This window comes from Poeciliopsis prolifica, unplaced genomic scaffold (assembly GCF_027474105.1).
Source record: "Poeciliopsis prolifica strain line A6 unplaced genomic scaffold, Auburn_PproV2 SCAFFOLD005, whole genome shotgun sequence".
Taxonomy (NCBI): Eukaryota; Metazoa; Chordata; class Actinopteri; order Cyprinodontiformes; family Poeciliidae; genus Poeciliopsis; species Poeciliopsis prolifica.
In genome coordinates, this window is record NW_026562380.1 from 3,744,520 (window position 1) to 3,757,265 (window position 12,746).

Sequence of the window (12,746 nt, forward strand, 5' to 3'; positions counted from 1 at the left end):
TACGACCTCTCCAGTCTGGCTGGTCACAGATCAGACTTTTATCAAACCTGACAAGGCAGCTCGGTGTGTAAATGTCATCCATTCCGATGGAGTCATGAGGTCTTCAATAATTTAATTGGAGATATATTGATTTTTCTCCCTGTCTTTGCTTCTTCATCAATCTGTTTCATGTGTGCCTGATGAGTCTGAACACTGACGTGTCCCGTCTTTGTAGACTCTGCTGGACGGCTGTTGCAGTGGACCGGTCCTCATCCTGGGGGACAACGGCCAGTTTCGATTGGACCCAGAGTCTGTGGCTGTTGTTCAGGATATCAGGCTGCTCTCTGACATCCTGCTGGACTGGAAGATTTGGGCGAAAGCTGAGGTGAACTCACACGTAGATATCGGTTTTGCCCTAAAGTCTGAAACTGATCTTGATTAATATTTAGATTCCAGAGCCGGGATCTGAAACCTGTATCCTTATAAGTCATTCTTATTTTATTGGTCATATGTCATTTGTGGTTATAATTTATATTTATTTCACTGGACAATGCATAGAGATGGTTTGTTGGAATATAAAGGTTGCAGACCTCTTTTCAAGAGAGACACACATTTGTATTTTGCACTTTGCAAGGTTGTTAGCTTCATTATGAAACTTTAACAAAAACTGCAGGTGTGTGTCTGTGTCTTTTGAATTTTTTGTTGAAACAAAATTGTTCTTCATTCAGTGAAGTTACTCGCAGTGCGTAGAATATCCAGAAATTTTACTCCAAGAGTAGTGATACCTCATAAGAAAATTACTCAAGTAAAAGTAAAAAGTACACTCTTAAAAATACATTTCTGCAAAATGTTACTGAGGTAAATGTAATATACTACCCAACTCTGCTAACGTTTAAGACTTCATGCCTGTAGCCTTTATTACCTGAAGCTTTCAGAGTCCCAAAGGACTGAAGATTTACGACCACTGCAGTCAGGCTGGTCGCAGATCAGACTTTTATCCATCCTGACATGGCAGCTCGGTGTGTAAATGTCATCCATTCAGATGGAGTCGTGAGGTCTTCAATAATTTAATTGGAAATATATTGATTTTTCTTCCTGTCCTTGCTTCTGCATCAATCTGTTTTTGTGAAACTATGTAAATGTAACTTGTTATTACCCAACTCTGCTTATATTTGCACAACACAGAACAATTTTGAATGTTTTAAATTCAACATTCAGTCTTTAAAGCTGGTGAATTTCCTTTTTTTTGTTGGCTATTTACTTAAAATGTTTCTACTAAAGACTTATCAAGATGGAGGCAGATTTTTGCCTTCATTATAAGCCCTATGTTTTGGGTTAAATGCAGATAAATTGAGCCTAATAGTATAAGTAACTTGATATTCTTGTTGTATTCGTTAGTGTGGTGTGTGGGAAAAACTGCTTGCCGCTTTAGAGATCCTCATCAGGGTTCACCACCCACATCAGGTCTACAACATCCGCCAGTTCCTGAACGCTGAAGTCGTGCATCGCTTCCTGCTCACCTGCCAGGTGTTGCAGGTAATCCTGCCAAATAACGCAGCTCTAATGTCGCCTCCACTTCCTCTCTTTCGCTGTTACTAAGAATGCATTTCTGTTAAGGAGCACCGGGACGACCATCTAACGTCCATACCTCAGGAAGTGTCTTTGTCCTTCATCAAAATCATCCAGGAAGTGCTGGGCTCTCCTCCAGACATGGATCTGCTGAAGCTCATCTGCAACTTCCTGCTGGCTGTTCACCCGCCCACCAACACCTACGTCTGTCACACTCCATCCAGCTTCTACTTCTCGCTGCACATCGGTAAGGAAGTAGTCCAGCTGAACGCAGCACCTTTAAAGGGGCCGTATCACAAAAAAATTTACTTTTTTGAGCTTTATATCATGTTATAATCTTATTTCCTCCTACCTGGATGGAATAACCTGGAGTGCTTTGATTCTTTCATGGCAACCATTCAGCTGTGCAAAATGCCTGAGTGGACCTAGCCCCGCCTTCCAGACGCAGCTCCTCTTCTGAGCTGCAGTTTCTAAGCTTCTGCCTCACAGAGCAGCACTCCTCTGTAATTTACTCACTCTGCTCCTTCAAACTAGCTAACGGCAATTAGCAACCACCTGGTGAAACATTTACTGAGCTCATTATATCAGCTACTTCTCATATAATGCTAAAAACGTTGCTAAATTGGTTAATTCTGTTCGGCTGAATGTGTCAGTCACAACACATTTTTACAAGCAAGCTTCACAGTACCATAACTGCATGGCACTTTGCGCTGTCTGAAAAATTCCAACAGTTTCTGAAAGAGTATTCGTTGCGCTTCCCGGCCAATATGGGGTTATTATGATAATTTCACTCCAGCCATTGCTGGAATCATGTTTTTCTTCATTTTAGTCTGAAACACTATTTTATAGGCTATAAATTGTAAATAACTGATGTAAAATTGCACTGTATGCCTGTAAAACACATGATACTGGCCCTTTAAATCAAAGCTTTAGTGATTCAAAGCTCTGAGCTCTCTTTAATGTTTCTCAGACGGGAAGTTGTACCAGGAAAAGGTGCAGTCCATTATGTACTTGAGACGCTCCAACAGCGGAGGAAGGTCTGCCAGCAGCTCCGTCATGTCTCTCTCTCCGACTGTTTTCCCTGACGGCCCCCATGAAGGTACGTATGCAGGCCACCACACTGCTACAGCAAATGATGAGTTTGTCCTACCGCTGGGCAATACATTGACTACCGATTTATCAAATTTTTAGTTTGGAAAATATAATTTTTGGAAAATCAACTCACCGAAGGAATGACGAAAATTAAAGCCACATTGTATGGAAAAACACCTCCAAATTGCACCTATGGGCAAGTTTTTGGGAGACCAATGAGAGTTGTAGCTTTCTTAGGCTTAAGTTTAAAAAATTATGCTTAAGAGCCTTTGGGATCAGCTCAGTCATCAGTGATGGTAAAAAATAGAAAATACAAATTGTAGATTTTGTTAGCATAATTGCTTCAGACTGACATTTACACAGAACAAATAACTGTTCACCAATCTGTTCTCTAGGCAACGTCTCTCCAGCAGCCTATTTTGCTGATTAAAACACTAATGACTGTTTCTCATGTATAGTAAGGATTGAACTGATGGTGTAGGTGCAGAAATCTCCCACAGTTACATGGAAATTCTGCAGACTGAAGAAACATTTAAATCCAGATTTGATCATTTGTAGTGTGTTTTTGTATGATTGCATAGAAAAGAGAAAGCTTAGCTACTTTCACAGTGAAATAGTCCAGCAAACTGTCTTAGATATTCTGTAAACTGTCAAGTAAATCAATTAATCATAAGAAATAATAGGTTTAAATAAGCATGAGCAAAGATTTGACAACTTTTTACTGAAGTCTTACACTGCAAACCTGAACTGGTGAACTGGTATCATTCCCCGGCCATCTTCTAGCTCCTTCGCCTGAACATGGAGGTGATGATCAGTCCTTACGGCCTCCCAGTGCGGCTCCGTCTCCGTACCCTTCACCTCTGGTGACGCCTCGCGTCGGCCACGGCAGCTCGAGCGACGCGGCCGAGGGCGACAACGCCTCCCTGGCCTCCCAGCAGGCTCTTGGCAGCACGGAGACTCTCAAGAAGGTCGGAGGTGACGAGCAGCTTCTGAGCAGCTGCGAGTCCGCCAAGACGATCTGCGACGCGGGGGAGGGCGGCGCACCACGGACGCCGTCCATCAGCGTGGAGGAAGAGCGGGACGAGTCGGCGGAAGTAGACAGTCTGGCGGAGGGCAGCGTGGGCGGGGTGGAATCAGAGGACTGGGCCAGCGAGGAGGCACCGCGTCGCCCCGACAGCCTGAAGGGCATCCAGTCCTTCCAGAGGAGCCACAGCAACCTGACCAGTCTGGGTCTGGCCTTCCCATTCCCTAATGGTTCGCTGGCGGTCGCCCGCTGGCCCAGTGCAGCTGACCGGGCTTCGATGCCTGAAGACTGGGAAAGCTATACATACTCGCCTGGCTCCGACAGAACACACAGCAAGACGGAGGCCAATGATAGGTCAATATAGCAAAAATAACCTGCCAGTTTAATAAAGCCTGTACTATAACAGGTTTTATCTCTCAGGTCCAGTACGGAGGACTGCTTGGTCCTGATCTGCTGTGGTCTCTACGATCTCCTGAGGGGTGTCCTGCTGCTGCTGCCCGACCTCATGCTGGAGGAGGTCATGGACAAGCTGATCCAGCCAGAGGCACTCATCGTATTGGTCAATCATCCCTCACCGCTCATCCAGCAAGGCGTCATGAAGGTGGGTCAAAATCTGGTTCCTGTTGTTTGGGTTATTGCAGTTTAAAGTAGGAATGCACCAATCATCTTCTACTACTGTTACAGAAACAGATACTGTGAGGTTCGGTATCAGCCAATACCGAACCGATACAGAAAAACAGTCCTGAATTGACTTAAAATGTTTCTGTTTTGAAACACAGACATAAATGTACTGATTTATATTTGTTAGGTCTGCACCAGTACAGCACATTTAAATACACCAATACTTAAATTGGTGTATTTAAATGTGCTCTACATGTTACATGTATTTGTCTTTTCAGACAAGTGATGAAAGAATTTTTTTGTGTGTTTTTGTGTAAACCAATAACGTCAAAACTTTGATCAAACATGTAAAACCAACTTTAATTTGTTCAGTCAGGGCAACTAGGACTACAACAGCTGATGTGAAATAAATAATAAAAAACTGAAACTGACAAAAGGAACAGGTCAGACATGTAAGAACAAACTACAACAAACTTTCTTTCAAATCCTCCAGAAAGTGTGAGACTCCTACCGCCACAAACTTTGTTTAGCTCAGTTTGAGTGGCGAAAGTCGTAACTGGATTACAATCCAGTAATAATCCATAACATTTCAAATTAAAGCATCAATCTGAATCAATGAATATTCCATATAATGAATATTAAATTTTCTATCAGATGTTTTATTTATTCATATTGATCATGTGTAAATCACAATATATAGTTATTGATTTATTGTTCAGCCATAGTGGAAGGATAATTCATCATTATCCAAACGTCCATGGAAGGATCTAATTTTTTTTTATTTGAAATTTCCCACTGAGCCACATCAATGTGTCTCTCCTTGCTCATCTTTGCGACTCTACATTGTTGATCGCAGTACAAAATCGTGTAATGTGATGCCTCCACTGCAGAGTTTAATCTAAACTTTTTAGGTTAATCCCATGCGATAAAGTGTTGACATTGATAGCCGTATTTTAAAGACTTTTATTTTCTCTTAATTGCTTCCAGCTCCTGGACGCCTATTTCAGCAGAGCTCTCAAAGAGCAGAAGGAGAAGTTCCTGAAGAACCACGGCTTCTCGCTGCTGGCCAACCAGCTGTACATCCACCAGGGCAGCCAGGGGCTGCTGGAGTGCTTCCTGGAGATGCTGTTTGGGCGGCCCATGGGCCTCGAAGAAGAGTGAGTCAACAGAACCCCTAAGCACGATACTACCTCCACCCTGTGTGGTAGGAGCGTTAGTTTAAGTTTTAAAACATCATCTTTGCTCCTCCAAATACGTTTCATTTTACTATCAAGTACCTCAATCTTTGTCTTGTCTAACCAGGACTGTTTTCTACAGAAGATGGTTGTGTTGATTATAACCATGGATGCACCGATGGACTTTTTTCACTTCCGATACTGATACTGTTATCTGAGGTTTAGTTTTGGCCAGTACGGAGAAAAAGTGCTGAAATAACTAAAAACAATATTTTTTTTAAAACACAAATATAAATGTATTGAATTACAAGTTTATTTGATAACTCTGCACCAATACAGCACAGTTTGTATTTTCTTCTAAGTCATGTAAAGCACTTTGAACTGCATTGTTTCTGAAAACGTGCTATATTAATGAAACTACCTCACCTTAACTTACCTTAAATACACCAACAACTTAGTCAAACATGTAAAACCAGATTTAATTTGTTCAGTCAAGGTAATTCGGAGTATAACAACCCAAATAAATAATAAAGAAATAAACTGCAACATATTTTCTTGCAATTAGGAATTCTAAATATAATGTAAAATAAATAATAAAGCATAGAATTAGACAGCAAAAATCTTCCCTTTTGCTTTTTGCCACTAATACCTGATCTAGAATATTTTTTTATAATTTTATCTCTTTTTATAACATTAATAAAAAATGTTTCACCCAGCTCTTGCTTTCAAAATGTATTTTTTTTGTGAAATCATCACTTTAAAAATAAGATTGGAAACATAATTATCCACTTGCTCCCCACATTGAGTGCATTGATCACTCTCTCTGGAGCTGTTTGTGAATCCCGCCTCTTATTGTTCTCCCTTGTTTCCTTCTCCACAGTCTTGACCTGGAGGAAATGGAAAATATCTCACCTTTCAGAAGGCGCTGCATAATCCCGGTGTTGGGTCTTATTGAGAACTCCCTTTATGAGAACTCCTTGGTGCACAACATCCTTTGTATGCTGCTGCAGCTTGTCAATGCCTGCCCCAAGCTGGCAGACATCCTGCTGGACCACGGACTGCTCTACGTGCTCTTCAACACTCTTTCTACCCTGAACGGCATGGAGAATGGGTAAGGCAGCCAGAACAGACGAGAAGTTGTAACACAGCATTAAATCATTTATTCTCTGTCTGCTGCTCTGTGTTGCCTGACTTTGTGTGTTTTTGTTTCGACTTTCTACCTCACCATTCTGCAGTATCCCCCTGAATGATTACAAGCTCCTGGTGTGTGACATCCAGCAGATGTTAGTTGCTGTGACTATCCACTCCTGCAGCTCCTCGGGGTCCCAGTACTTCCGCATCATCGAAGACCTCATTACCCTGCTGGGTTTCATGCAAACCAGCAAGATGAGACGCACCCAGGGTGAGGGATGCATTTCCAGCATTCAGTGCACATCCAGACAACAAGCCGGGCTTCTCATCTGCTGCGTTCTGATGTGGAGGACAAAGCCGAGCAGCCGGCTTCTGCTGCAGAACGAAACTAAAATAACCTCAGAGTGAAAACGTGAAAAAGTAGAAAATAGATCTCATTTTGCTGCTGATAAATTGACTGTCTGGGAATATCTCTTGCCTGTCAATTTTACCTTTAAAATAAGAATTTTTACGTTTGCAACTAATTTTTTTTTATTATTATTTTGACAGTTAATCCAATAATCACATAAATAAATTGGGACATTTTGCTGATTTTTCATTTAGTTTTTTTTGTAGAAAATATTAGAAATACATAAAAAAATCACATAAATAATTCAGTTCCTTTTATTTAATTTTGAAAGCAAACATTTTGCTGCCTAAAATGAAATAACAGCAATTATTTAAGGTACACTTAATCATTTATTGCAGAAAATGAAAACACTTCAAACATAAAAATGAGAAAAGTTCAGCCTTTTCTGCTCAACTCAACACTAATATAGAGAAGCTGAAAAAGAAGATTAATAGAAGATTCAGTCATTTATTTTTGTTCAGAATATAAAACTATGCCTCTTGAGTTTTGGGTAAAACATGTTCACAAATTGACTTTTTTTGTTGTCTCTTAAATGCTAAATGTATTTATTTTTGTACAGTTTTAGGTTAGTTACTGGTCTGAGTTTAGTTTCTATACTAAAGTACTAAATTAGTTGATTATTATTTCAATAATCGACTAATTGTTTCAGACTCATGTTAAAACTGAATGTAGTTGTACTCTTAATAACTGTAATCTCAATTTTACAGTTTTTTTTGTTGTTGTTTATGTATATTTTGCTAACCGTTTGAACTCTGAAGTTATAAAATGAGGGTGTTTTTTAAAAGCTCATGGGGGAAAGCTTTTAAAATAAGCATGCTTAATCTGTTTCTTCAGAAATGGCTGTGGCTTTGCAGTTCAGAGTCCTCCAGTCGGCCATCGAGTTCATAAAGACGACGGCCAACCAGGAGGCCTCGAAGCTGAGCAGTGCTGTTAACACGCCGACCTCTCCGCATCACGCCATCTATCGGAAGCGTAAGAGCATAGCAGGTGAACGCTGCAGACTTGATACGTGTTTTAAAGATTTTTCTGTCTGTCGGTTTGTTGATCCTCGTGTCATCCTGCTCTTAAGGTTCCGTTGCCATGAAAGACTCCATTATCCCCCGCATCCCCAGACAGCACTACTCCTCCTATGGCCAAATCCCAATGCCCTCCCCCTTCAGCTTCCTGTCCCAGGACTCCCCTCACCCCTCCCCTACTGGCACGCCGTCGTACATGCTCCACTGTGATGCAGGTAGCTGGGATTCTGACCCACAGTGGAGACAGTCCAGCATCTCTCCCGTGTTTGCTATGAACTCGGATCCTTTTCCTCGCTTTAGGGTTTAATGTTGCCCGGCATCCTCAGCTGCTGCTGGTGCTTTCAAATCGAATGCTTACATGAGTCCGTGTCAAGCATTTCAATAGACATCACTGGAAAAACACAGAATTTTTGGTTTAGTTTTTTGTGCAAATGTCACAAAAGAAACTTACATAGTAACTTCTAATATGGGGAAAATGTCAGATTATTTTACTCATAACTAGTACTTTTTCATAAATTTGAAGGAATTATTGACTTGAAAAAGCTCATATTTCTTTTTGTTTATCTTATTTCATGTATACTGAGATATTTGCATTAGAAACTAAACCTGAAATAATTGCCAATATTTTGTGTTTTTGCAGTACAATCATCTTGTCTTTGAAAGATCCTTCTCTGGAAACTTATTCAGTGGTTCACCAAAGTATTCACACCCTTCAACGTGTTTTTTTTTCTTTACATTTTCTCCTGTTGCAACCACAAACATCAATTTTATTTAATTGGGATTTCATGTAACTGATCATTGGTCTGCAATCTTTGGCTCTTTGCACTTTCCACAATGTCGTCTTCATAGCTTTAGCTACAAAAATTATTATATCTGTTTTTATGTCCGTTTTACATACGGATATAACAAATAATGCAGGCTTTTAACCATTTTGAACTTTTTCTGCTATAAATGTATTAAATTTTCACAAAAAATGACATTAAAAGTACCAGAAATATATCTTTAGATCTGTTTTTTCATTCATTGTAAAGAGAAATAAAAGGCATTCTCTTGTATTTTTATATTTATTTTAAATCCAAAATATATGAATAAAACACCAGTTCTTTAAAATTGAGAAAAAATTTCCTAAAATAGATATTTTTTTAAAAACTGTTCTTTTTGTTTGTTTTTTTTTTTCAAAACGTCATGCGACAATTGCGACTAAATGAACAAAGTTTTTCTTTCTGTTGTAAATGTTGCAGACCAACAACAACACCTAGTGCATAATTGTTAAGTGCAAATAAAAATCTGAAAAGTGTGGCTGGCATTTCAATTCAACCTCCCTGATTTAACCACTTTTTGATTAAGAAAAATTCAATGTGTAATTTTTCTTCCACTTGACTATTTTGCATTACTTTATTTTGGTTTCTCACATTTAACTAAAAAAAAATAAATTGAAGTTTTAGGTTGTAATGAGACCAAATGTGAACAAATCCAAGGTTTGGTCAGACTTTCTGTAGAGGTTATTGTCACCAACTGAGCTCATTGCTAACGTTGCCCCCTGCAGGCTGGCGCCGGTTCTCTCTGGCCCAGACGGACTCTCTCCTGATGCGGATGCGCTCCGTCGCCAGCGACGAGCTCCACCAGATGATGCAGCGGAGGATGAGCCAGGAAAACCCGATCCGTGCCAGCGAGACTGAGTTTGTCCAACGGCTGCAGAGGCTTGTGGTTCTGGCCATCAACAGACTGATCTACTATGGTAAACTTTGTCTGATTCTCTGAATTATTCCCTCTAATTGTCATCTAATTCTGCTTTCTGTTCAAATGTTTTTCCCGTTTCAGACGTGAGTGAGGATTTATTCGACCTGCTGAACATCCCGGACTCTCCGGACCACCACATCTTCACGCCGGATCTGGGGGATCAAGTACACGACGAAAGCGGGTCGTGCTCCGTCCCACACTCTCCGACTCCTTTTATCCTTCCACATGCCAGCAAGAAGAGTTTGCAGAAGGACATCCTGAAGCTCATGATGGACGGGATCAAAATCAGCATGGTCTGACAACTTTAACTCGTTACATTTTTCACTACAGCATCTGTGCTTTAGTTACACTGCAAAAACACAAAATCTTACAGAGTATTTTTTGTCTAGTTTCTAGTGTACTACATTAGTACACTTGAAATGAGATAAAACTAACATACAAGTAACTTTTCAGAAAGAAATAGGATATTGTTTTAAGTAAAAATAATTCTTTAATGTTGAAAATTTGAATTTTCCTCTGCAAATTATTAAACTTGTAACAATGCGTTTTTCCCATGTCATAAGTCTGTTTTTTTTTCTATTTTTACTTAAAGAGGAACTATTATTATTTGGGTTTCTACTGCTTCTAAAAACTGCTTTTAAAAAAATACATGTCCATTTTTTGCCAATAAGTTCATGCTTTTTAATGTGTAGTAAATGGGCCGTTTCAAAAACCTCTTTTATTAAAACCTCGATTATTAAGTAGCAGTTGTTACTTAGCGGAGCTCCAGTACGTTTGGTCAGCTAGTTTTAATGCTGTACTTGCTGTACAATGCCTGCTGGAAAGCACAATTGTTTAGTTGTCGACTTTCCATTCAGAAACCACTTGCTGGATTCTTGTTGGTTGTGCAGAAAGCTCTACTTCTACTTTTCAAAGATGTATAGTTGCATAATGGTGCAATATGTTTGCAGACATTTTTACCTGGGACTTAGCAGACTAAAATCTGATTGAAGTGCAATTCTGTGTGTAAAAAGTGTAATGAATGTTTTGTGTTGTCCACAGACCTATTCTAGCCTTAAACTAGTACTTGAAATTGTACTTGAACAATTTTTTACATAATTGTTCAAGTACATCTAGTAAGTCACCTTTAAGTATGGAGTTCCAGCACTTTCTCCACCACTGACCTTTTTTTTCTGTGTGTCAGACATGTTGTGTATTTTCTGTCTACTAATTGTTGTGCGGATGCAGGGCAGCACGAGTCGTGGCGGAGCCCCAAACCATCAGTGGCGGCGGATCCTGTGGTCCTGCAGGGACACGTTCAGGGTGCAGATAGGCCGGCTCTTGGTGCACACGCTCAGCCCTTCACTTCCACTACAGGACAGAAAGGAGGCACTTGAGTTTGTGTTTGATCACAAGCATATAGATATCCTCAAGGAGAGCCTGAGCCCAGGACTAGAGGTGAATAAGAAATCCTCGCTTCTCCTTGATTATTCCTTTGAGCTGCTCACATTGGGTTTGACCCTGAAACACTTTTTCCCTCAGCACGGGCCAAAACTGAGCTTGTACCTGTTCGAGATGCTGCACGATCACAAAGACGAACTGACGAAGGAGGAGCAAAGTGCTGTGGGTGTCTTCATGACCTCTCTGAAGCTTTGTGGCCATCGCTGCATCCCACTCAACGCGCCGCACAAACACGACCTGCTCAAGGCAATAAAGGAGGTAAAAGCTGTCATTGTGAAGGAGAAGATGGGAGCTTCCAGGGTGGAAATCACAGACACTATTTCACTATCACAAGACAGAAATATGAAAGAGATTCTGCTTTACTGATGCAGGAAAAGATGAAGTTTGAAGCAGAAGAGAAGACAAGCAAAGCTGCATGGGAAAAGAAAGTGGCACACACGCAGAAAAAGTAAGTTGGGAGTCTTGTTTTATATATATATTTTTATATATCTATGTATGTGTTTTTTACATAATTGTTAAAACTGTTGCCATGTTGTGACTGTATAATATGACACAAATAATCTGTGAAAAGATCAGTCTCCGTCACAACCTTCTTGTCCTGCTACTGCCATCTGAAGAAATCCACAGCTCCCGGTCAAAAACAACCAATCAGAACAAGGAGGAAGGTATTAGCGCTGTCAATCAACCTCGTGAACTTATTCTAAAAGTGCTAATGGAGGAAAAACAACTCAACATTACAGGAAAATTATTATCAGTGGCCATGCAAACTAGCCTTAGCTCTGCTGATAGCTCTATTGCACCAGAGAGTAAGAGAGCGGCAGACACAACGGCATGATTGACAATGCTAAGACCTTCCTCTGAGCTCTGATTGGTTGCTTCTTATTAGCACAGATAATCTCTTCTACTATACTGTCACTTCATAAAATACTTTTTATAAATCTTATAAACTGTAGCTTTAAACAGAAAAAAAATGTTGATTATTTTTAATTCTCTCGTTCCTACTCAGCCTAATTCAGAGGCTTGACGGAAAATCCAAGGATATTTCCAAGATTGCGGCTGACATTACCCAAAATGTGTCTCTACGGCAAGGCATGGAGAGGAAGAAAGTCATCCAGCACATCAGGGGTTTGTACAAGACCGACCTGAGCGCCAGTCGCCACTGGCAGGAGCTGGTGCAGCAGCTCACACACGACCGGTGGGTGAACTAAACGGCTTCATTCGCTTTAGAAATATTGGTTACCAAAACCAAGCTGATTTTATGATCGTATCATTTTAAAATAATTTTTTGCTGTATTAAAAAGTCTGAAGTACAGAAAAAAATAAAATGATGTATTGAAGAAACATTTTTCACAACATGGAATGTGACCTTATGAAAAAAAATATTGTTTACCTGTTCTAAGTAACTTTCACATTGAACATGATGTCTAGTTCAAGATATCTTGTTTTATTTTAAGCCTCTTAAACTGAACTGTTTTCTGTTTTTCTGGGTTCTCCCTGTGCATGAGTGTTTTCTCTTCTGCCAAGCAAAACATTCTTAATAGAAGGTTTTA

General features: G+C 40.1%; 1 protein-coding gene across 3 annotated transcripts in view; it reads left to right on the forward strand.

Annotated features, from left to right (window-relative positions):
- Window positions 1–12,746, forward strand: part of lyst (lysosomal trafficking regulator) — a 71,281-nt gene that overhangs the window by 45,951 nt on the left and 12,584 nt on the right. The window contains exons 20-36 of one of the 3 annotated variants that reach the window (XM_055029392.1): window positions 215–364; window positions 1,378–1,515; window positions 1,597–1,795; window positions 2,519–2,647; window positions 3,424–4,018; window positions 4,085–4,265; window positions 5,273–5,442; window positions 6,341–6,571; window positions 6,696–6,862; window positions 7,835–7,987; window positions 8,070–8,231; window positions 9,563–9,754; window positions 9,838–10,049; window positions 10,984–11,193; window positions 11,278–11,454; window positions 11,568–11,644; window positions 12,203–12,391. In XM_055029392.1, the coding sequence (XP_054885367.1) occupies window positions 215–364; window positions 1,378–1,515; window positions 1,597–1,795; window positions 2,519–2,647; window positions 3,424–4,018; window positions 4,085–4,265; window positions 5,273–5,442; window positions 6,341–6,571; window positions 6,696–6,862; window positions 7,835–7,987; window positions 8,070–8,231; window positions 9,563–9,754; window positions 9,838–10,049; window positions 10,984–11,193; window positions 11,278–11,454; window positions 11,568–11,644; window positions 12,203–12,391 (3,332 nt within the window). The remainder of the gene's footprint in view (window positions 1–214; window positions 365–1,377; window positions 1,516–1,596; window positions 1,796–2,518; window positions 2,648–3,423; window positions 4,019–4,084; window positions 4,266–5,272; window positions 5,443–6,340; window positions 6,572–6,695; window positions 6,863–7,834; window positions 7,988–8,069; window positions 8,232–9,562; window positions 9,755–9,837; window positions 10,050–10,983; window positions 11,194–11,277; window positions 11,455–11,567; window positions 11,645–12,202; window positions 12,392–12,746) is intronic. The other 2 variants (XM_055029393.1, XM_055029394.1) reach the window with 2 other exon arrangements.